The sequence below is a fragment of the Scyliorhinus canicula genome, chromosome 12 (assembly GCF_902713615.1).
Source record: "Scyliorhinus canicula chromosome 12, sScyCan1.1, whole genome shotgun sequence".
NCBI classification, from domain to species: domain Eukaryota; kingdom Metazoa; phylum Chordata; class Chondrichthyes; order Carcharhiniformes; family Scyliorhinidae; genus Scyliorhinus; species Scyliorhinus canicula.
Window position 1 is genome coordinate 157,231,851 of NC_052157.1, and position 24,287 is coordinate 157,256,137.

Consider the following 24,287-nt stretch of genomic DNA (forward strand, 5'->3'; position numbering starts at 1 on the left):
AAATGTATGATCGTCTCAGGTGACTTTTCATAGAATTTACAGTGCAGAAGGAGGCCATTTAGCCTATCGAGTCTGCGCCGGCTCTTGGAAAGAGCACCCTACCCAAGGTCAACACCTCCCCCTATCCCAATAACCAAGCAACCCCACCCAACACTAAGGGCAATTTTGGACACTAAGGGCAATTTATCATGGCCAATCCACCTAACCTGCACATCTTTGGACTGTGGGAGGAAACCGGACCACCCGGAGGAAACCCATGCACACACGGGGAGGATGTGCAGATTCCGCACAGACAGTGATCCAAGCCGGAATCGAACCTGGGACCCTGGAGCTGTGAAGCCATTGTGCTATCCACAATGCTACCGTGCTGCCATAACTTTTGAGTGACACCTGCTTCTCCACAAGCTGTCAGTGGCATGGGCCCTACTTCAGTGGTGAAATGGCAAGAAATTAATGTAAATGTTACATTATTGAATAAAATAACTGGATAAAAGTTAAGCATTTGTCCAGATAAATAAATATCTGTACATTGCTTCCTGTTGTCACAATATTAGGTCACATTTTTCTTTGCAAATATTGCAAATTTCCATGTCAATATTTCCCATTTGGTTAACTGGTTAACCTTTTAATTGCAGGCTCCTGCTTGTAGGGTGAATTGATAGTTTCTCTGTGAGTTTCTGAAGTGCTGCCCCAATTGTGCCATCACCTTGTGTACTAGAAAGAACTCGAGGCTGCATATAGTGACACATTAAAGGGCCGATTTTGAGCCCATACAAGCCGTGCGCAGGGTAGGCGATGCGGGCGGAGAATCCTGCGAGATTCGAGAAATACAGTTTTCTCTGGAGAGATCGCATTGCCTGATTTTCCCCGGCCCCCTTTCCCTCAGCAACGTCACAAGGTTCACCCACACAACCCACATAACATGAACCTCATTTGAATAGATTTCCATTTATTGAAATATTATTAACTAGCCCCCGCCACATGATCCGCCGTCACTAAATATCCATACCTCGCCGATGTGATATCACGTCAGCAAGGTTTACAACAGGCTTAACCAAACAAGAAACAAGCAAGTGGATCTATCCAGGGTTGCTGAGGTAAGTAGCCCCTTAGGGGAAAGGGACATGCCCTGGCACTGCCAGGGATGGGCTCTATTCAAAGCCCCTTGGGACGGGGACGTGGTGGGGGGGGGGGGGGTTACAGTTATGTGTGGGATCATATACATATCATTTGTAACTATCCTCCATTCACTGCTTTTTGCTGGAGAAATAATCAATCTGTATTATGCAATTATAATACACTCACTGCATTTTCCGAGAGAAATAATCAGCTTTTATAAGAAGACTTTGTTATAGTTTTGAACTTGAATTCTGTTTGCTGTAATAGACCCTTGTTTACTAAATTTATAGATAATTTGTTGTAGACCACTGTTTTAGACTCTGTTTGCTGAGACCCGCCTGCTTTCAACGCATTGACTGGCACAATGGTGTTGACATTCATTTTGAAAACTTATATCCATCAACTGACCACAGAGGGTACCTTGGGCCATATGGTAGTATACGGTTAACAGATTAAAGCCCTTGTCAGTTCCATTTTATCACTTTTGCTAAAACACAGTACTTAAGATGTCACCTCTTGTAAGCATACCTTTTGAATAAAATGGTACTACTAATCATAGCAGTTAGATCCAGGCTAAAATTGTGACAAAAAAAACAAGTATATATTCATATTTTTTCACTGCTTAGGAGTTTCTGAATGATGCGCTTTCACATCCTGTGAAGTACGTAATGGGAAAGTGTCTGAATAAAAAGGCGTTGAGATTTACAAAAGAATACAGCAGCATTGCAATAGAAGTATGGGATGGACATTACTTTGATGATGAACACTATGATTTAACGGTGAGTTTAGAAACATTAGCCAGAATTTTATGTGGAAACAGTGGCCCCACCCAGAGGATGAACAGTTGGGCACAAGCCTCCCTCCGCTAGGCTGGCAGGCCGCACACAGAATTTATGGTCATCAGGCAATTAACTGCCTGATGTAGTGCATTGGTCCCATGTAGGAAGTTGTCCTCCTTCAAGAGCTGCTAGCCAATGAGATGGCCAACAGCGCTCCAATTACAGAAACAGCACCACAGGAACTGCAGCCAGACCCTAATCGGGAACAGCAATGGGAATAAGTGGGGTGGCTTCACCACGGCTAGTCGGGCAGGGGGAGAAGATGCAGCGAGGTGGCCAGAGAGGGTGGACAAGCAAGTCCTCATGGAACCAAGTGGCATGCTTAACCCCCCCACTATTGGTAAAATACCAGCAGCAGAGGAGAAGGTTCCAAAGTGCTCTCACCTCTCAGACCTAAATTTAAATCCGATTCAAACAAATGGGTTGAAAGTTTATTTACCAAGTTGGCTACAGGTTCTTATAAGAAATATAGTACAGAATTCTCAACCCAGTTTCTTGTTAATGTTAGGTCACATTAGAATATCTGTTGTGGGAAATGGAAAGAAAATAATTTGGATAAATTAAGGCGCACTTTACTGAAGTTCAGCAAAGCATTGTTGGGATGATGTAGGTGGAACCTTACACTATTTACTCAACCTTATTTTACCTGATCCAGGAATGTCTGGTGTTGATAGTTATGCCAAAAATGGAAACATTTACATTTTCTAACAGTGACATTCCTTGTCTTGGCAAGGACTGAAAATATGCCCAAAATATTGCACTATCCAATATTCTCTCTTCAAACAACACCATCCAAAATAGGTTCACTTCATTGCTGTTTGCGGAATTTTGTAAATGCTGCCACTTTGCTTACATGGCAATAATCACAGTTCTTCAAAAGTAATTTATTGAATGTGAACTCTTTAGGGACATCTTGAGAAATGTGAAATGCGACTTAAATGGCAATTTTTTATTTCCAAAATATATTGAATGTTATATATTTTAATTTTGTTGTTCTAAGAATTGTTGCAGTTATACCCTTTTGGGTGTTATGCTACTTCATCGCAACACATCACAAGAATTGCAGGTGCATTTTGAGCAGATAGGTTGCTGGGCAAGCATTTGTAGGCTGTTCCTGATGGATTATTTAACGGGGTTAATTTGACTATGTTTTGCTCAGGGCTTCGAATTTTTAATTTTGAAATGCCACCAAATGCTCCTGGTCTTTTTTGTGATTAAATACCAGGAAAAGTTATCCCTCCCCCATTTGTCCTTAGTGACCATTAAACTATTTGCATTTTTATTGCAATTTGCAATTGGTAGAGACTGTTGAAAGCATGGCCACATTTGATGGGTGGAGTCAAAGAAATAGATTCTGAGGAGTGCTATAAAAACTAGGAAGTGGAATAACTTCAGTATAGAATTCGAAACTGCAGGGACATGTTTGCTCAAATCTCTACTATTGATGGGATTTTTTTTTATTCGTGGGTGTGCATTTTTAACAAGGCCAGCATTTATTTCCCATCCCTAATTGCCCTTGAGAAAGTGGTGGTGAGCTGCTTCCTTGAACCATTGCAGCCAATGTGATGTAGGTCCACCCACAATGCTATTAGGGAGGGAGTTCCAGGATTTTGACCCAGAGACAATGAAAGAATGACACTCTATTTCCAAGTTAGGATGCTGAGTGGCTTGGAGGGGAAACTTCGACTTAGTTTCTCCTCATATGACAGCCCCACCATCCCAGAAATCAGCCCAGTGAATCTTCGCTGCACTCCCTCCATAGCAAGAAAATCTTCCTGAGATAAGGACACCAAAACTGCATACAGTACTCCAGGTGTAGCCTCACCAATGTCCTATACCACTTCAGTAAAACATCCCTATTTCTGTACTCAAATCCTCTCACTATGAAGGCCAACATACCATTTGCCTACCGCCTGCCAAACCTACGTGCTTACTTTCAGTGACTGAAGCAGCATGGTAGCATAGGGATTATTAGCACAGTTGCTTCACAGATCCAGGGTCCCAGGTTCGATTCCCGGCTTGTGTCACTGTCTGTGCAGAGTTTGCACTTTCTCCCCGTGTGTGTGTGGGTTTCCTCCGGGTGCTCCGGTTTCCTCCCACAGTCCAAAGGTGTGCAGGTTAGGTGGATTGGCCATGCTAAATCACCCTTAGTGTCCAAAAGGTTGGGTTGGGTGGGGTTACTCCATTACGGGGATAGAGTGGGGGTGTGGGCTTAGTTAGGGTGCTCTTTCCAAGGGCCAGTGCAGACTCGATGGGCCAAATGGCCTCCTTCTGCACTGTATATTCTATGATTTTATGATACCAAGGTCTCGCTGAATATCCACCGCTCTCAATTTACACCCATTCAAATAATAACCTGCCTTCCTATTTTTGCTACTGAAGTGGATAATCTCACATTTATCTACATTATACTGCAACTGCCATGCATATGTTAACTCACTCAGCCTGTCCCAGTCCCACCAAAGCATTTCTGCATCCTCCTCACACCTCACCCTCCCACCCAACTTTGTAACATCTAATCCTGTTAGAATTTTACACATTTTATAAGATCCCCTCTCACTCTCCTTTTTAAAAAAAAATAATTTTTATTGAAATTTTTACAAAATACAAAATATAAACATCTTAACTCTATTAACATACAACTGCGGTAACACCCCATGAACAATACACCCCCCCCCCCCCCCCCCCAGCTTCAAGAGCAACTTCAAACAAAAGGAAAGAACAAAAACAAAGAAAAAGAAAAAAACAAAAAAGAGAGCGATAGCACCCTCCACAAACCCATGTGCACAGTTCTCCCTCCCCCCAATCCTTACCCCCCCCCCCGGTTGCTGCTGCTATCGGCCTATTTCCCTACCTTTCCGCCAGGAAGTCCAGACCCTCTCACTCTTCTAAAACTATCCTCTGCAATTTTGGAGATAATATATTTAGTTCCCTCATCCAAATCATTAATATATAATGTGAACATTTGAGATCCTAGCACAGTTCCTTGTGGTACCCCAATAGTCACTGCTTGCCTATCAGAAAAAGACCCATTTATTCCGACTTTTTGCTTCCTGTCTGCTAACCAACTTTCTATCTACCTCAAGACATTACCCGCAATCCCATGCACTTTAACTTTGCATAGTAATCTATGAGAGCTTGTCAATAGCCTTCTGAAAGTCTGATATACCTTCAATTCACCGAGAGGCAGAGAGAGCGAGTGAACAGTAGGCTTTATTAGTCATGAGCTTGCCTAGCCAGATTCAGTTGTACAGATGAATGCTGCCCACAGGTGGCGGGTCTATATATGGCCCCGGTGAGGGCGGAGCCAGAGGCGGAGTCATACCGGGGTTACAGTACAGTACCTGGAAGCAGCTCATATCACCACTTCCAGGTCATAGGTCACAGGTTACAGTATCATGCATGCATTATGGTGAATACATTGACCACAAAATATAAATAAACCGCATCCACCGGTTCTCCTTGGCCAACTCTACTAGTTACAACTTCAAAGAATGCTAGTAGATTTGTCAAGCATGATTTGCCTTTTGTAAATCCATGCTGACTTTTTCTGATTATACCACTATTTTCTAAATGCTGTGTTATGAAATCCTTGACAATGGATACTAGCAACTTTCCTACTACTGACATTAGGCTCGCTGGTCATAGTTCCCAGGATGTGAACTGCAGAAGGTTGAACCAGCTAGAGCTTAGGAAAGGTGCAGATCCATAGCATACCCAGTGTTGAAGAAATGAAGTGTAGACAAAATGAATCTTTGAATCATCAAAGATTAATGTTAATGTTCAAAACTGAAAATGCCGAGTCATGGTTTAGCTGTTATCTGATTGGTCTGTTTCTCATTTCATCTACTTCAGGTTATTAATGACCTTCTCCCAGTAGATAAAATGAACAAATTTCTGAAAGTGCAATCTAACAAGAAGGGCAAAGACATGACACAGCTTGTCTTGCAGAGTCTGGATCGGAGAATCCAGAAAGCTGGAAGAAACCACCCTGAATACAAACGCGAGGAACAGTTCTATGAAGAAGCAATGGCAGAGGCATTCTTCACACTTGTGGTTAGTATAATCATCTTCTTTGTGTAAAATCTGATGTGGAGCAACACTGAGTTTTACAGCAGTATGGGGTTCTCTGCTACTGACCTGTCTCTGCTTCAATTAATGTAATCTTGGCATGGTTAATGGGAAAGCTCCTTTACTGTGAATATCCTCTGGTGCCCCAATTAGTTCCTAATTATAATTAAACCCATATTGAAGAGCTATACGTGAAGAACTACAGCTGTACAATGAGCTTGTTCCTGAATGTCCATAAAAAAATATCAAAACATTCGAATTATTAAAATAACAGTTTGCAGCAAAAAAACCCATTCTTATTTCCTTCTAACTTTAATATATACGCCCCATTTTCCCTCCTGGAATATAACAATGACCCTGTAAAATGGGCTACTTAGAAACCTGCTTCTGGGATCTCCCACCAGTGCTTACCTATTGAGGGGTTTAAGAAGGTGCACTGGCTGCCCTGTGTGATGGTTTTTAAAAATGTTTACTTCCTGTGCGGGAACGCCTGTCAATTTCCCATGACAGCATGACTGAACCTGTGGACTTGTGATATATTTTGTGCCAGTTCCAGCACAGTCCCCATCAGACTTCAGGTTTTAAAACAAAATTTGTTACGTGCAACTATATTGACGTCAAAGTGTTTCTGCCTCTGCAAAGGATGAGGCACTCATTTTCAACACCTGTCCCTGTACATTTCTTCCACACCCCCAATCATCCTGCTTCAGTGGAGCATCCCTCAACGCTGAGAAAGGTTCTGCCAAGACAACTTTCAAAGCTGTTTTCTATTATGGAAATCCTTTGAGCTCGCAATTGAAAGTGAATGAAAGCATTCAACATATTTTACTGTAATGGTACATATTCTGATTTGATCTCCGCATCAAAGTAAGAAATGTAACAAGATCCCCACCAGACATGTTAATGGATATCTGCTTAGCTTTTACCTCCTATTTATACACACTATGCACCACCTAATATTTTTATTGGCAGCTGAATAAGGCTCTTCAAATTACATTCCAGCCCTTGCCTCACTCAAACAAATCTTCCAAATTTAAAGTTTGGATAAGCTGTGAGCAGATGACTTGTTTTACATTAATTGGACCCCTGAAAATGTGTTGAAGTGCGACAGTGTCTTTATTTGCTTGAAGTTAAAAGATGTCAAGCCTCTGTGCTCAATGATATTCGACTCCACTGACCATATGTGGCTGGGTAATTTATGTTCCTGTAATCAATGTGTAATCTGTTATGGGTCTCCAGAGGTGGCATAAGTTATCCAATGGCTATTAGTAAAGTGAATTCTTTAAAACTGGATACACATCCACCGTAAGTATCCATTCCATGTTTTACAAAGATTTTCTTTGTTCAGAAGTTACTTGTTCAAACCATTACATGGAACAATATTTGACTTATTTTCAGAGTGATTCCAATGTGCAGTTTAGGGCCAGTTCGTCAGTGCAACAGACAACTAGTTAAGCAATTGAAGAAGTCTTAACCTGAGTTCACCTTGGGCCAATGAATTGAGGTACCAGGAGGTGCACTGGTTAAGGAAATTACATCATAACAATTCTGTTGAAATGTGCATAAATTAACTTTCTGCCTCATGACCTATTCCTGTTTGAATTTCATACAGTATCTTAAAAGAACCTCGGCCTCATTGGAGCCTAGATATGAACCAAAAGTGTATGTCCGATCCCCCTTCTCTTTCACTGTGGCTTCTGACAACATTTGGAAATCGTATTCTGTGAACTGTATTTATTCGGAATTCTAAAGTTACCGGCAATTCTGGAAAGCAAGGAAAATATGTAATGGCATTTTCCACAATAAAACTACCCCTCAAATCTTTCTTAACTTTGGTCACTAATTCCAAACTCCTCTTGTGTCCTGCCACCTACATTGATACCTGTGCCGCAGTCAATGTACTCCACAGCTTTAAAGATTTGTGTCTTAACAACATAAAAACATCTTGGTTCTATAACTTTCAATGCCCTTGCCTTGACACAGCAGCCACGTTTGCAACTTCCAAATTGCACACTGTGAGCTTGGACATATGGTGAATGACTAGATTGGCCGTTCACTACAAGACCTACCTGTGCCACCTCAAGTTGTACTGTTGCTCCTTCTCAATAACCAAAACCCCTTCCTCCAAAATTATCCTGGAGAGTAAAATTAAATCTAAACTTCGTACCTCCTAATCTTTACCTCAAATTCAAAGCATGAAGCACACACAGATATTTCTGTGTCCAAAGTCAGGACCATATGCAGAGTTTTTCCATTTTTAGGCAAAGTGTCATCTCCGGCAGGAAAAGTGGAGGGTAGCCCACCAGCTGCGCTGCCGGTTTATCCCGTTACAATTTTAGACAAGAAAATCCAGGGGATACAAAAGGGTGCCTGATTCTGTATGTCTACCTCCTAGCAGGGCTGCTGGGTAACAGTATGAGGCAGGTGGCCTGGCTGCTTTTCTACTCTCTAAACCAAGATACTATGGGCAATTCTAGCCCCCTTATTGACTTTCGCCATGAGTGGGACCAAAGCAGGAATCTTCTGTTAATTAAATACTGCTTTTACCACCTGAGCCTTATAGGAACTTTGTTCATGCTATTAAGTGCAGAATGTGGGCTGTTTCTGCTGCCCTTATGTATTCACTTTTCAGTGGGCACACCCTTGTTTTTTGTAGACTCTTGGAGCTAGATACATAGAACTAGGTACAACACAGTACAGGCCCTTCAGTCCACGATGTTGTGCCGACCATTTATCCTAATCTAAGAGATGTCAGTCAAAGCTTCACCTCTGAGTCAGAAAGTTGTCGCACTCCAGGGACTTGAGCACCAAATTCTAAGCTATCGCTTCAAATGTATCATCTTTCAGGTGAGACATTAAACCAGTGCCCATCTGCACAATCAGTTGGACATGCTCTCGTGAAAGATTCCATGAGAATATTTCAAAATAGAAAAAGGGAGTTCACCCAGTATTCTGGTTAATAGTTATCCTTTAATCAACACTAAAAACAGATTATCTAGTTATTATTGCATGCTGTATTATTTCATCACAGCAGTGACTGCACTTCAAAAGTACCTCATTAGTTGTAATATGCTTATAAAAGCAAGTCTTATACTGGAGCTGCTTGGGTGTTTGGGTCTTTCTAAGGGTACAAATTAAATCTAGACAAGAATTAATATTTTGTGGTGTCTCGGCCAGGGGTGGGGGGGCGCTGCCGTTCCGTAGGGCGGGGACTCACTTTAGATACCTGGGGGTGCAGGTTGCTCGGGATTGGGGGGGAGCTCCGTAGATACAACATTTCTAGTTTGGTGGGGAGGGTGAAAGCTGATTTAGTAAGTTGAGATGGTCTCCCTCCGTCCCTGGCGGGTCGGGTACAGGCGGTTAAAATGAACATGTTGCTGTGATTCCTGTTTATTTTCCAATGCCTACCAATTTTCCTGCCAAAGGCATTTTTTAGAGAGATTAAAGGGATGATTACCTCGTTCATATGGGGAGGGAAGGTGGCCAGAATTAGAAAGGTGCTACTACAGAGAGAAAGGCAGGCAGGGGGTTTGGGTCTTCCGAACCTGATATATTATTACTGGGCGGCGAATGTGGAGAAGGTACGGAGCTGGGTCAGAGATGTTGATTCCCAATGGGTCAGAATGGAGGAGAGTTGGTGTAGGGATTGAAGGAGCTAGCAACAGCGCCTCTCCTGACGGCCACGGGGAGATACTCAGGGAGTCCGGTAGTAATAGCTTAGTTGAGAATTTAGAGGCAGTTTCGCCAGCACGTTGGTTGGAGGCAGGGTCAAGGGAAATGCCGATTCAGGGGAACCATAGATTTGAACCAGGGAAGTGGGCTGGAAATTTTTGGAGATGGGAGGAGAAGGGAATTAAGACACTAAAAGACGTGTTTCTTGGGGGTCAGTTTGCAGGATTGAAGAAGCTGGGAGCGAAGTATGGGCTGGAGCAGGGAAAAATATTTACATACATGCAGGTTCGAGACTTTGCCAGAAAGGAGATACAGAGCTTCCCAGTAGAGCCGGCTTCCACATTGCTGGAGGAGGTGCTGACGACATGGGGACTGGAGAAGTGGGTAGTGTCGGTGGTTTACGGGCTATTTTGGAAGAGGAGAAGGCACCGCTGGAAGGGATCAAGGCAATATGGGAGGAAGAGTTGGGAGTGGGTATGGAGGAGGGGGTCTGGTGTGAGGTTCTCCGGAGAGTAAATGCCTCCATCAAGGTTGGGGTTGATACAGCTGGTGTATAGAGCGCATCTCACAAGGGCGAGGATGAGCCGGCTCTTTGAGGGGGTAGAATATGTGTGTGAATGTTGCAGGGGGGGGGGAACCCCGCAAACCACATTCATATGTTTTAGTCCTGTCCAAAGCTGGAGGATTACTGGAAGGAGGTTTTTAGGGTAATCCCTAAAGGGAGACCTGCTGGAATTCTTGACGCTTGAAAAGGTCAAATTTGAACTGAGGGGAAGGATGGAGGGGTTCTACAATTCATGGGCGTTATTCATTATTCATTTTCGAGAATTGGATTTTATTGAACATTAGGGAGGGGGGTTAGGGGAGAGGGAGTCTGTGTTAATGGTGACTGTAGGTGATTCCTGATTCGTTTTTGCCATTTGTTTATGTTAACATGCGGGCTAATGTTTGGGAGTTTGGTGGGAGGATGGGATTGATATGGGGATTGATATTGCTTTCATTACTGATTATTGTTTACTGTTGGGTGTAAATTTGGGAGAAAATGTGAAAAAGGAGGAAAATAAAAATATTTTAAAATAAAATAAAAGCACGTCTTTCTTTTGAATAGTGTCATAGAGTCATACAATGCAGAAAAGGGTCATTGAGTCTGCATCGGCAATAACTACCCCCAATCTCGTGCTAATCCCACTTGCTATCACTTGTCCCAGACCCTTGAATGTGATGGTGTTTCAAGTGCTTTTTAAAAGTTGTGAGGTTCCAGCCTCCAGGCCATACATTCCAGATTCTCATCATCCTCTGAGTGAATTTTCTTTTTCTCAAATCCTCTCAGAATTCTTGGCCCTTGCCGTAAAACTATGCTCCCTTGTGATTGACTCCTCAACCAAAGGGAATAGCTGCTTCCAATAACCCCTCATAATCTTATACACCTCAATCATATCCCCCCTCAGCTTTCTCTCCTCTGCCTATCCAGTCTCTCCTTATAACTCAGATGCTCTATCCCAGGCAATATCCTGGTGAACCTCCTCCATACCCCCTCCAGTGCTATGACCTCCTTTCTATAGTGAGGTGACCAGAACTGGACACATTACTCCAGCTCTAGCTTAACCAATGTTCTGTACAGCTCCAATATACCTCCTTGCTCTTGTATTCTATGCCACGACTGATAAAGGCAAGTGTCCCATATGCCTTTTTAAAAAAAAATTTAGAGTACCCAATTATTTTTCCAATTAAGGGGCAATTTTAGCGTGGCCAATTCACCTACACTGCACATCTTTGGGTTGTGGGGGTGAAACCCATGCAGATACGGGGAGAATGTGCAAACTCCACACGGACAGTGATCCAGGGTCGGGATTCGAACCCGGGTCCTCAGCGCCGTAGGCAGCACTGCTAACCACTGTGCCACCGTTCTGCCCCCATATGCCTTCTTAACTGCCCTTTCACCTGCTCTGCTGCCTTCAGGAACCTGTGAACAAGTACCCCAAATTTAATCTGTTCCTCTGAGGTACCTCGTGTCCTGACGTTCATTACATATTCCCTTGTCCTGTTTCTTTTTCCAAGGTGCATCACCTCAACACTTATCAGGATTAAATACCATCTGCCACTATTCTGCCCATCTGACAAATCGACACGATAGCACAGTGGTTAGCATTGTTGCTTCACAGCTCCAGGGAACCGGGATCGATTCCTGTCTTGGGCAACGGTCTGCGCGGGGTCTGCACGTTCTACCGGTGTCTGCGTGGGTTTCCTCTGGGTGCTCCAGTTTCCTCCCACAAGTCCCGAAAGACGTGCTTGTTAGGTGAATTGGACATTCTGAATTCTCCCTCTGTGTACCCGAAAAGGCGCCATAGTGTGGTGACTAGGGGATTTTCACAGTAACATCATTGCAGTGTTTGTTTTAAATTAATTTTAGAGTACCCAATTCCTTTTTTTTCCCAATCCACCTACCCTGCATATTTTTGGGTTGAGGGAACGAAACCCACGCAAACACAGGGAGAATGTGCAAAGTCCACACGCACAGTGACCCAGAGCCGGGATCGAACCTGGGACCGCGGTGCAGTGAGGCAGCAGTGCTAACCACTGCACCACCGTGCTGCTCCTTTTATTGCAGTGTTAATGTAAGCCTACTTGTGACACTAATGAAGATTATTATTATTCTATCTTCTTGCAACCTCCAACCTATGATAGGGTTTTGAATTAGAATGTTTGTAGAATTCAAAAGTTCTCAAAATTTATAATTTTGTTTTTTTTTTCTGAAACAGGAATCCGCTGTAATGAATGCAGGATTTGGACCTCTCTGAATGAGAGTCGGATGACGTAAGCTGTTTAGTGTGAAGAAAGAGACAGTACACTCACATATGTAAATTTCATGACTGCAAGGCATCTGTAATCTCCCTGGAAACATTTTTTTAAACCTGCATCTTAAAAATCCTGCATGCACAATTTTTCTTCTGACAGGCCATGATCTTTATATCCGATTTTAAAACTCTTTTGATAATTTTTTTTTCCATAAACAGATGTTTTACTGAAAAGATGAATGAGAGAAGACTTGCTGCCTCGATTGATGATCTTCCAGTGTTTTATACAGGGTAAATTTTATCCTAACCTGTAAGTGAAGCATAAACACCATCATAGAGTGACAGGGTCAAATGGCCTGTTTCTGGGTGTACTTCCAATGTAATTCTATATGTTTGTTTGGAACTGAGGTGATCAGGTGTAACACACCTTTTATATGACACCTGCTTTTACTGTTTATTGCAAATAATGGCCGGGTGTGGAATTCTTGTGTGAAGAGTTAGATTAAAATTAATCCATAATAAAGAGTTTCTGAAGAATTGAATTTTATACTGTAACCAGAAGGTTTTATAATGTTTCGACTTTGTCTTTATTGTACTTGATAAAACAAAGTTGACAACATTTTCCTGGCTCTCCATCTGTAGGCCTGGATGTCTCAAATATCAGGGCATGATTTGGGCCAGATTTTTGTCTGTTTAAGCAACTGGAAGAAAACCAGATAGATTCCTTTACAGGTTTTCCCTCCAATCAACCCACTTTTCCAACACTCACGTAATTCAGTGCACTTGTCCACAGACATCAGAAAAATCTCCCCATAATAGTGGTAACTGGGTGAGGTTTGGATGCAGCAGATGGATTGGCTGGATGATTGCACAATCTCCCAACCTTGGCTTTCTGCTGGGCAGATCTTGCAAAATTGGTCTTAATGCCTCTTTTAAAGACACAACATACTTGGGTTCTAAGTAGTTCTAAGTGGGTTCTAATTTTCAACATTTTTATAGTTTCCTTATTTGCTATTTCCCCCAGAGTGGTAAACCTGAAACACAATTACACTTCACAAAACGCTGTTTGTGTGAGGCAGACGTTTGTGTTTTTTACAGTAGTAGAATGTAAAGAGATAGACTGGGTAAAGGGCCCCAATGACTGAGAAAAGTACTTCCAACCCATTGGAACCTCTAGCATTTTAAATCTCAGCTTGGCATCCAGGCATGTTTCAAATTACCTTGTCTTGAATATCCTGCTTGATAGATTATTCAAGACATTTATCACCCTTTGCAAGAAGGCCTTTTGGGTATCTGTGCCAAATTTATTTTTTGTCAGTTTATACTTATAGCATCTGGTTGCTATCCTGCCTCATCTTAAAGTAATATTCCTGATTTATCATATCTAAACCATTTAGTATTTTATTTATCACAGCGGACTTCCCCCTTAAATCTTGAGCTGTAGAGATTGAGCTTTTTCAACTTTTCCTCATGTCACCCGCCATGTACTCAAAATAATTTTTCTTCATCTTTAAACTTTCTCCGCGGCTTACATCCTTTTTGTAGCATTGCGCCCAGAATTGTACAAAGTATTCCACATATGGTTTAACCAATGTATTGTACAAAATTAGCATTACCTCACAAAACTCATTCCTAGAACAGGTTTGCTGCTGAATTAGGTTTGTGCAAATTCTTCTCACAACTGATCATTGCTCGGCACAACATCGAGGGCTGAAGGGCCTGTTCTGTGCTGTACTGTTCTATCTATGTAACTTTTCAAACATACTAAGGATAGTTACTGTAAATCCAATTAAACAAGAGTGAATTTAAAAAATGCTTATGTTGATGAATAAAATTTCCTTGGTCTTCCTGTTTTGTATGATGTGATTTTTATGGTAGTGTTTTTATTTATATAATATTATTTTATTAACTATTTATTCTTTACTGAGGAACATGCACCTTCAGTTAATTCCTGCCGTCCTGTAAATCTGCTGCTTAGGGGGCCAGGTAGGTAATCCGTTTCCAGAGGTTCTCCGTGGGTCCCCTTTGGTCAGTTGTCAGGAGGTGCATGGTAGCAACTTTACAATACCTTCCCAACTGATTTTCTATTCTCTGCAGCTTCAGCTTGTCCTTTCAACATTCAAAAGGCTGAGGTTCCAAATGGGTCAATGATCTCCTGCCGTTTAGAGTACTACAGAAGTGATAGGAATCAGACCTTTAAATTTCTAGCCCTGATGTCGCCTGTTCTCTGACTTTGTAGTGTACTGAAATGACTGTTTTCAAAGGCATAGATTCCTGCTCAGAAAAATCCTCTGAACCGAATGACTTTCGTATTGCTAGGTCTGACAGCACGGATCTTCAGAAGGGTCCGAATGTCTGTTGCCGGTAGTCATGTCAGAAAATGAGTTCGAGGCAATTGCTGAGGAGTCTGAACAAGAGAGTAATAATTACATTTTTCTTGCCCTGCTGTTTTTTTCTTTTGGATTGCTGAAAATGAGGCACACCACCCTTTTCAGGCCACTTCTGGAAGGACTTTTAAGTTTTATTGACATTATCTTCCCATCAACCTGTTCCCTGAAACAAAAGCTGCAAAATGACTCTGCACAACTAAAAATGTGCACTGTATGGTGATTCTCACATAGACAAATGTTTCAAAGAGCTGTGCAATAGAAGACGTGGTTAACAATCAGTAAGAGAAGTCCTTTGGAGGTTGGGGAAACTGAAAGGTGTGCTGGAGAGCTTTTGAAGCAGAGAGAAAAGTAGAAAAGGAAAGTGATTTTGAGAAAGAATTTGAGAATAGAGGTTGTAAATTACTTTTTCTCAATTGTGATGACTTATGTGTTGGGAAAAGCCTATCTTGTTTTGCACGATGTCCCATTAAGAACAGGGAGTACAAGGGAGTATTTTGAAAGAGGGTTAATTTGTTTTCTGATTATGACAGCATTAGGTTCCAAGAAATGTCCATGTGCTCTGGGGTTGCAATGGAAATGAACAGCTGAGATGAAAAGGATAAACAGAAAGCTAATTGCAGTTTTGTTAGGTTTTAGCCTGTTTTTTTTTCTCTTTGGTAGTTCAGAATACAAGGAATTCATGTAAAGAGAAAACAAGAAAGGCTCTGTCTGAATGGAATAGTTTTTTGTTGGGCGGATGTTAAGCAGATCCTGGTGTTGAAGCAGGTCACTGAGAATAGATTAGTGACTATTTTAATCTGTGTTATATAGTTGGAAAGAACAGAACAATGAAGACAATAAGAGTGAGATAGTGTGGATTGGACAATCCTCATTACTGCTTTAGAGGTTTGCGCCAGAGCCCATCAGACCAGATAAAGGGGTCGGAGAAGGGAGTCTCTGGGGATTCTGGACCATCAGACTGGCATGACCCAGGGTGGCATGGTGGCCCAGTAGTTAGCACTGCTGCATCATGCCGCCGAGGATCCAGGTTCAACCCCGGCCCTGGGTCACTGTCCATGTGGAGTTTGCATATACTCCCCGTGTCTGCGTGGGTGCCACCCCCACAGTTCAAAAAGTTGTGCCGGTAGGTGGATTGGCCACGATAAATTGCCCCTTAATTGGAAAAAAATTATTAGGCACTCTAAATTTTTTTTTTAAAGGACTGGCATAACCTAAGTGAGAGAGGGTTCGTAGTCATGTGCCTGGTCGCTGGTAAACCGGGCATTTCGGATGGAAAACTGCTGCTGGTGAATGCAACTGAACTGATACAACTGGATGGGAAGTGCGAAATCCTATAAAACAAAGGTTAGATTGGAAAGACTGCAAGATTACATGTCCCACAATTTGCACAAGAAATAATGCAAATGCTTATACATGGGATGTATCTTTGTTGATTTCCTTCTAAGTCACATACCATAGTGACTTGAAACTATTTCGCCGTTCCTTCTCTGTCACTAGGTCAAAGTCCTGGAACTCCCTAATAACATTGTGGGTGTTCCTACAACGTATGGACCGCAGCTGTTCAAGAAGGCACAACTCACCATCTCTCCTCAAGGGTAATAAATTGTAGCCTAGCGACTTATACCCACATCCCATGAATGAATATTTAAAAAAGAAACACAAGGTGCAGAATTGTAGGGCTGGAAAATCTTCTCCAGTTATGATAGTTCAAGACCATGGAAGAATTTGACATTTGCTGAAAGCTCCAAGTTAACTTGAAACTCTTAATAAGGCTAATCATGTAGCAGGACATGCTTAAGGGCATTTGATGATGGGCAGATTCTCCATTTGGGAGACTAAGAGCAAGATTTAATGCGCAAAAAATGCTGAAGGACTAGTAGCACTACCCCTAGCCCCAGGTCACTGGCATCTGTGGCCTCTTTAAATGGTCAGAAAGGTCCGGGGCGGCTTGTACCGGTTCGCTCACTAACACCGCCTTCAACTTCTCTAACTCTACTTGCCATTCTATGGACCGCAACAGTTTTGCTTGTTTCTGCAATATGTCCAACATGCATTGTATTTCAGTCTCTAACTGAGCCAGTCTCCGTGGTTTTAATCAAGACAAATGTAGTTTTATTGGTTCAGAGTTTCTTATTTCTATACCATGATTAGTTAATGGAGTGGCCCCTGGTGTTTCCTTACAATTGTCTATACACTTTCAGTATCTTTATTATATCATCTCTCTGTTCTTCTGTTGATAGGTTTGCTTCTTTGATTTTAGAACTCTGTCTAATATCTTTAAACAGTGCCCCTGATTGAGTTTCTTCTGCATTTCTGTCACTTTCTGCCTCTCATGTAATGCAGCCAGTCTCTTCCGATTGCCCAATGAATGTTTATCCAAATTTCGAGGATCTTTTGTACCCAAACTATAAGCAATATTGTAAATGCTGAGGAAAATATTTGGTTCATTTTTAATCAATAAACATTCTTCAACTCCTCCAGCTTTACATTCTGTCTTTTCCTTCACATGGTTACTTCCAGTGACAAGTACAGCTGAGGGTTCAATCCTTGCAGAGTTTGTTGGCTGCATTTGCATCATTCTTTGTTTTACAGCTTTTACCTCCTCACTGGAGTCTTCATCACAGCCCTTATTGCCGTTTAGTAATACAGAGTGAAACCAGATTTCAACTGTCCTTCTTTACTTTCAGAATCAAAGGATGGCACATTATTGGTTCCAGGAACGTTCTGATTTTCGTTAACAGATACAGTGACTCACCACATGCATCTCCATACATCTTACTCCTAATTTTCAAAAGGAATTGATTGTTGACTATTTCATCTCCTTTGCTATTTGCTTCCTTTACCTTGAAGAGGCAGTGTGGACCTTTAAAAGGATGTGGGTTACTCGGCTGTTTGCTTGGTGTCACTTCACAGTCCTTGCTGTCCTTGTACTGTACAACTGATGTCATGGTATCAAGAATATTTTCCTTCAAAACCGGTATGCTCTGGGAAATATTTGCACCTGAAGTGAATGGCAACGGGTTTACTGCAAGAGGCAGCAACAAATCACTTTTAGAAAAAGCAATTTCTTCTCAGATTTGCTGTATTCTTTTCTATCTTTGGAAGAATTACTTTCCATTTGTTCAAAATCAGTTACAGGCCTGAGGAGGAAATCTCCGAGCATTTCCAGCTACCTTAGCTACAATCCTTCCTTTTATTCTCCCACTTCCTATCCTTTTCAAAATTATGGGGGTGATGGAACAAAGGTTTAAATGTATGGATTAGCCCATAATCGGCAACCTGTGTAGCAGTCTTCACCCTCTGGTCTTCAACATGGGTTCTTATTGAAGAAGGTAGGGAATTCTTAAATTCCTCTAAGAGAAGGATCTCTCTCAGAGCCTCATAGGTAGTTGCAACTCCCAATTCTCATACCTATCTATCAAAATCGTTCTGCTTAACCCTTTGGAATTCAGCATATGTCTGTCCAGGCTATCTCCTTAACTTCTGAAACATATGCCTATATGCTTTGGGAACCAAGTTATATGCACCAAGAATAGCCCTTTTTACTTTATAATAATTCTTAGACACCCCCTCTGACAGGGAAGCAGAACCTTTCTGTGCCTGCCCCGTCAATTTATTCTGCATGGGTAATTTCCACTTATCTCTTGGCCACTCCATTTGGGTTGTATTTTCTCAAAAGCCCTAAAAAGAAGTTTCTACCACTTCTTCGTATTTTGGGAGGGCCTGTATAAATTTAAACATATCACCAATGGATTCCTTTCTAAGATTAAGCTCCCGTCTAATTCCTGGCAGCTCTCCTCTAATTTCCAGTGCCTCAAGATGGAAGACTCTCTCTTTTGCTTTTTCCTTAACCCTAATTCCAACCTTCTCATTTCTTTCTCCATTTCTGTTCCTTTTTGCTTCACCTCCTTTTCATTTTCGTTTTGCTTCATCTCTATTTATTTTTACTGTATCTCCATTTCCTTTTCTATTTAAAAAAAAAATTCTTTTGTGGTAAAATGGACAATGACCTGAATTTTGGGCCCGATGTATGGACACTTAATTGGACATTTTAAATTAAACCAAAGTCAGCCTACAGGCAGGCCTGATGGGAATTTGAACAGCCAAGTTCGAATACACTGAGGAGAGACAGACAGTTGGGACAAGTCCAGGCCTGCCCTGTAAACAGGACAACAGGAGATATTCGCTCCCATTCAAATGGATTGATTGTTATGGATTCCACAGATGAACCCAGACTTTCTGGCACCCAGATTTCCCGCCAAAACCATATATGGAGTAAGGTTATATGTGGACAATATGCCTGGACCCCTGGGGGTGGGTTCCTGGTGTCCTGCAGAGTTGCAAACAGCAACTCCATTGGGTGTTGCAACCCCCGCCTTGAGACTTAATTGGCTGAGAGCCAGAGAATTTTCTGTGAAGACACAAAGAGGGGAATAAGGCTCGACTATCAGGATCCTTCCCAGCGAAGATGCGATGCTGAGGCAACTGAGAAAATTTTGACCAGAGGACAGACAGAAGAGGTGATCAACATCCACCTTTGCGTACAGAGGCCCTGAGACAATGGAAACTCAGAGAATTGGACCCGCAGCTTGATTGAGTTAATCACTGGTAGTATTAAGAGTCTTGAGATTATTGTAGTTGGGATAATTTAAGGGAGGGAGACTGTTTTACTGTGTTTGATAATAAATTTGGTTGAATTGTAAACTTGCATTTGTCCTTTATTTATCTTGCAAATAAGGGCACCTGGGTTTGTTTAATGAACTGATCAAAGTGTCTGAAGTTTTCCAGACAATTTTCATTCTTGAACTGCAACTGAATTCTCTCCAGCTCAATTTCCCCCCTGTGGCCGGAGGATTTGCACTAAAGCTGGCTATGTTGTTCAGCAGAGAGAGCAATAGTCATAAGGGACTCCATAATCAGGGGCTCAGATATCTGTGGTCATGAAAAAGACTCCAGGATGGTGTGTTGCCTCCCTGGTGCCAGGGTCCGGGATGTTACTAAACGGCTGCAGGGCATCCTGAAAGGGAAGGGTGATAAGGCAGAGGTCATAGTATATGTTGGTACCAGTGACATAGGTAGAAAGAGGGATGAGGTATTGCATCAAGAATTCAGGGAGTTCGGCAATAGACTAAAGAGCAAGACTTCTCGGGTTGTAATCTCTGGATTACTCCCAGTTCTATGTGCTAGTGAGTACAGGAATAGGAGAATAACGCAGATGAATGTGTGGCTTAAGAGTTGGTGTAGGACTGAGGATTTTAGATTACTGGAACATTGGGACCATTTTGGGGGAAGGTGGGACCTGTGCAAGCGGGTTGGTCCACATTGAAACCAGAGCAGGACTAACATCCTTGCTGGAAGGTTTGCTAGTGCTGTTGGGAAGAGTTTAAACTAGTTTGACAGGGGGTGGGGATGCAGACTGATAGCAGAATAGGGACACAATATAACGTAGAAAAGCAATCAGGGCGGCATTCTCCCCTACCCGGCGTGACGGAGGATGCCGGAGTAGGGGAGTGGCGCCAACCACTCAGGGGTCGCGCCTCCCCAAAGGTGGGGAATTCTCCCCACCTTTGGGGGCCAGCCCTGTGCCGGAGTGGTTGCCACCAGAAGACTGGCGCAAACACCCGGCGCCGTCGGTAGCAGGGCTGGCAGAAAGGCTTTCGCCGGTCGGCGCATGCGCCGGCAGTGACGTCAGCGTCAGCAATTCTCCCCACCTTTGGGGGCCAGCCCCGCGCCGGAGCGTTGCCACCAGAAGACTGGCGCAAACACCCGGGGCCGTCGGTAGCAGGGCTGGCAGAAAGGCTTTTGCCGGTCGGCGCATGCGCCGGCAGTGACGTCAGCGGCAGCGGGCACGGAAGAACATAGTGCACCCAGGGCACTGGCCCGGCCCCTGATCGGGGGGCCCCGATCGCGGGCCAGGCCACCGCGGGGGCACCCCCCGGGGTCCAATCGCCCCCCGCCCCCCCAGGACTCCGGGGGCCTGCTCGCGCCGCTGAGCCCGCCGTTCCAGAGGTGGTTTAAACCTCGGCGGCGGGAGAGGCCTCCCAGCGGCGGGACCTCGGCACCTCCGGGCCGGAGAATCGCCGCAGGGGCCTCTCCGATCGGCGGGGCGAGATTCCTGCCCCCGCCACTTCCCGGGTGGCGGAGAATCTCTGCCATGGCAGGGGCGGGATTTTAGGCGCCCCCAGGCGATTCTCCGACCCTGCTGGGGGTCGGAGAATTTCGCCCCAGGTCAGAGGGAATACGGAGGTAGTAAGTCTCAAGGGAGTAAGACAAGGTTGGATGGCATCTGCTTTAATGCCAGGAGTATTAAAAGCAAGCCGGATGAGGTAAGGGCGATGATTGACCCGAAAGTTTAATTCCTCTCAGGCCATGGGGGAGGTGCCAGAGGACTGGAGAACAGCTAATATGTTCCCACTATTTATGAAAGGTTGGAGGGGGTGGCATGTGGCGCAGTGGTTAGCACTGGGACTGTGGCACTGAGGGCCCGGGTTTGAATCCTGGCCCTGGGTTACTGTCAGTGTGGAGTTTGCATGTTCTCCCCACGTCTGCATGGGGTTCACCCCCACAATCCAAAGATGTGCAGGTTAGGTGGATTGGCCACGTTAAATTGCCCCTTGACTGGAAAAGAAATAATTGGGTAGTCTTGTTAAAAAATAAAATTTTAAATGAAAGGTTGGAGAGACAAGCCAGGGAACTACAGACCAGTGAGTCAGAGGGAGGTCATGCCTAACAAATTTGATTGAATTTTTTGAGCATGTAGCCAAGTATAGATGAGGGTAATGTAGTTTACATGGATTTCAGCAAAGCCTTTGACAAGATCCCACATGGGAGACTTAGTGAAAAGGCAAATTCACATGAGATACAGGGTGATTTGATAAGGTGGATTCATAATTGGCTTACCGGTAAGAGACAGAGGGTGATGATAAACGGCTGCTTTAATGTCTGGAAGCCAGTGATAGTGGCATACCACAGGGATCTGTGCTGGGTCTCCTATTGTTTGGCATTTATATAAAAGACATAGATGACTATGTTGGGGTGGGTAGGATCAGTAAGTTTGCAAATGAAGCAAAGATTGGCCGGGTAGTTAACAGTGACGTTGAGTGTCTTGGGTTACAGGAAGATATAAACGGGATGGTCAAATGGGCGGATAAGTGCCAGATGGAATTTAACCCTAAAATGTGTGAGGTGATACACTTTAGAAGGAGTAATTTAACAAAGAAGTATACTGTGAAAGGTTTGACACTGGGAAGTTCCGAAGAACAAAGGGACCTTGGTGTGTTTGCCCATAGATCTCTGAAGGCAGATGGGCAGGTTAATAGCGTGGTGAAAAAGGTATATGGGACACTAGCTTTTATCAATCGGGGCACAGATTACAAAAGCAGGGAGGTCATGATGGAGCTGTGAGGCCACAGCTGGAACACTGTGTGCAATTCTGGTCGCCACATTATAGAAAGGATATGATTGCACTGGAGGGGCTGCAGAGACGATTCACCAGAATGTTGCCTGGGATGGAACATTGAAGTTATAAAGAGAGGTTGGATAGGCTTGGGTTGTTTTCTCTGGAGCAGAGATGACTGAGGGGTGATTTGATTTGAGATGTACACGATTATGAGGGGCATTGTCAGGGTGGATAGGGAGCAGCTGTTCCCCTTTGTTGAAGGGTCGGTTACGATGGGACACAAGTTCAAAATGAGGGGCAGGAGGTTTAGGGGGGAATTTGAGGAAAAACATTTTTATTCAGAGAGTGGTGACGGTCTGGAATGCACTACCTGAGAGGGTGGTACAGGCAGGATGCCTCAATTCCTTTATAAAGTACCTCGATAAGTACTTGGCACACCATAACATTCAAGGCTATGTGCCAAGTGCTGGCAAGTGGGATTAGATGGGCAGATCAGGGCCTTTCATGCATCGGGGCAGACTCGATGGGCTGAAGAGGCTCTTCTGCCCGATAGTATTCTGTGAAAATGTCCTTGATGCTACACCTTCTCTTGGGCTCTCCTGTGTTTCTTACATCTCTTTCAAATTTAAATGTTGAGGCATCAATTCAGTTATCTCCACCTTCCTAGCTCTAGCTGGCACCTCTATTTCTAATTCACCTGCTAATTCTACTAGTTTGTCTTTTCAAAGCTCTTTTAAATAAACCAGAGACAAGTAGTCCACCTGAAGAAACCCCTTTGCAGCTTCCAGAACCATCATGTTATATCACTACAAACCTGCTGTCTCTTCTTAAAAAATGTACATTGTAACCCAAACTTCACCATCTACCATTCCAAAGATCCCAGAGAAGCCCCCAAATTATGTTACGACACCCTGGGTTAGTGCTCGGTCAATTCCAGCCTCATTTGACCTGGAGTTACAACAAAAGCAAATGAACCAATAATTCTTCGAAAACATCTTTGGCCCTTGTCTGCCCAATAATTACAGTCACCATGTTTGTTAGGTTAAACACAATCACAGTTTATTTATAACAAGAACTATGAGGAAATATGCAGCAAATAATTAATTCCTAATTCCCTACTTTAACTTGCCTCTACCCCCTACACAGGCACACACACAAGACAGACAGACACAGAGGGGAAGAAAGAGGTTTAAAAAAATAAGCAAAAGAAAAAGACAATCTTTGTTTCAAATGGGTGTTTCTTCAGACTTTGCTTTCAGTTTGAGTTTTTTTCTGTACACCCATTCAGGGCTCTGTAATTTCAGGAATAGAGCACTTATGCCCTTTCTAGAGAGAGAGAGTTTTGGTCTTTGTTTGCAGTGTGTAATGGTTTCCCTGTAGATTAATTCATTCAGGTTATCTGCAGCTTCAGGAAGACAGCATTCACAGCCTTTCTGTAGAGGGAGAGAAAAGCAGGTCCTTGTCTTTCTGGGTCTCACACTCAACTGGTCCCTGAGGTCTCTGAGAACCCTCCCACTGGGAAAGGATCCAATCATCACCTGTTACCGGGCAGAGTACAGCCTTTTGGCCATTTCATTGGCCACCAGCCAGCCAATTAATCAGACCGAGTCCCACCCCATCTCTCTCTGGTGCCGAAAAGTCTGAAGCTCCTGTTCAAACTAGCAGCTTTCTCTCCTGTAACTTCTGAATCGGTCGTTCTTCTGCTGCTTGATTTAAAGACACATGTTCATTCATCACCCATGGATCAAAATGATAAGGGCAAAATAAAAGCAAGGGGAAATTAGGGAATAAACAGGAAGGACCCTTACCGGTGCTTGAGGCTTTGAAAGGTGCTTTATTTATTTCTTCAGATTGTTTAGCTTAACTATGAATAGAGAAACGGATGGGTACAAGTATTACATTTTTTGGGGCTTCCTTCCCCCGACTCAATACTTTGGCTCCTACATTTTAGGTCATGTTTATAGCTCCCTACTGAAGAGCATCTTCATTGGTTTTTATATCT

General features: G+C 43.3%; 1 protein-coding gene across 10 annotated transcripts in view; it reads left to right on the forward strand.

Moving 5' to 3' along the window:
* Positions 1-14,345, forward strand: part of LOC119975116 — a 142,386-nt gene extending 128,041 nt beyond the window's left edge. For 6 of the 10 annotated variants that reach the window (XM_038814663.1, XM_038814665.1, XM_038814664.1 and 3 more), the window contains 3 exons: positions 1,746-1,898; positions 5,814-6,014; positions 12,461-14,345. In XM_038814663.1, coding sequence (XP_038670591.1) covers positions 1,746-1,898; positions 5,814-6,014; positions 12,461-12,499 — 393 coding nt within the window. In that variant the 3' untranslated portion in view covers positions 12,500-14,345. Of the gene's footprint in view, positions 1-1,745; positions 1,899-5,813; positions 6,015-12,460 lie in introns of those variants that run through there. The other 4 variants (XM_038814666.1, XR_005462658.1, XM_038814669.1 and 1 more) reach the window with 4 other exon arrangements.
* Positions 14,346-24,287: the final 9,942 nt, after the last annotated feature.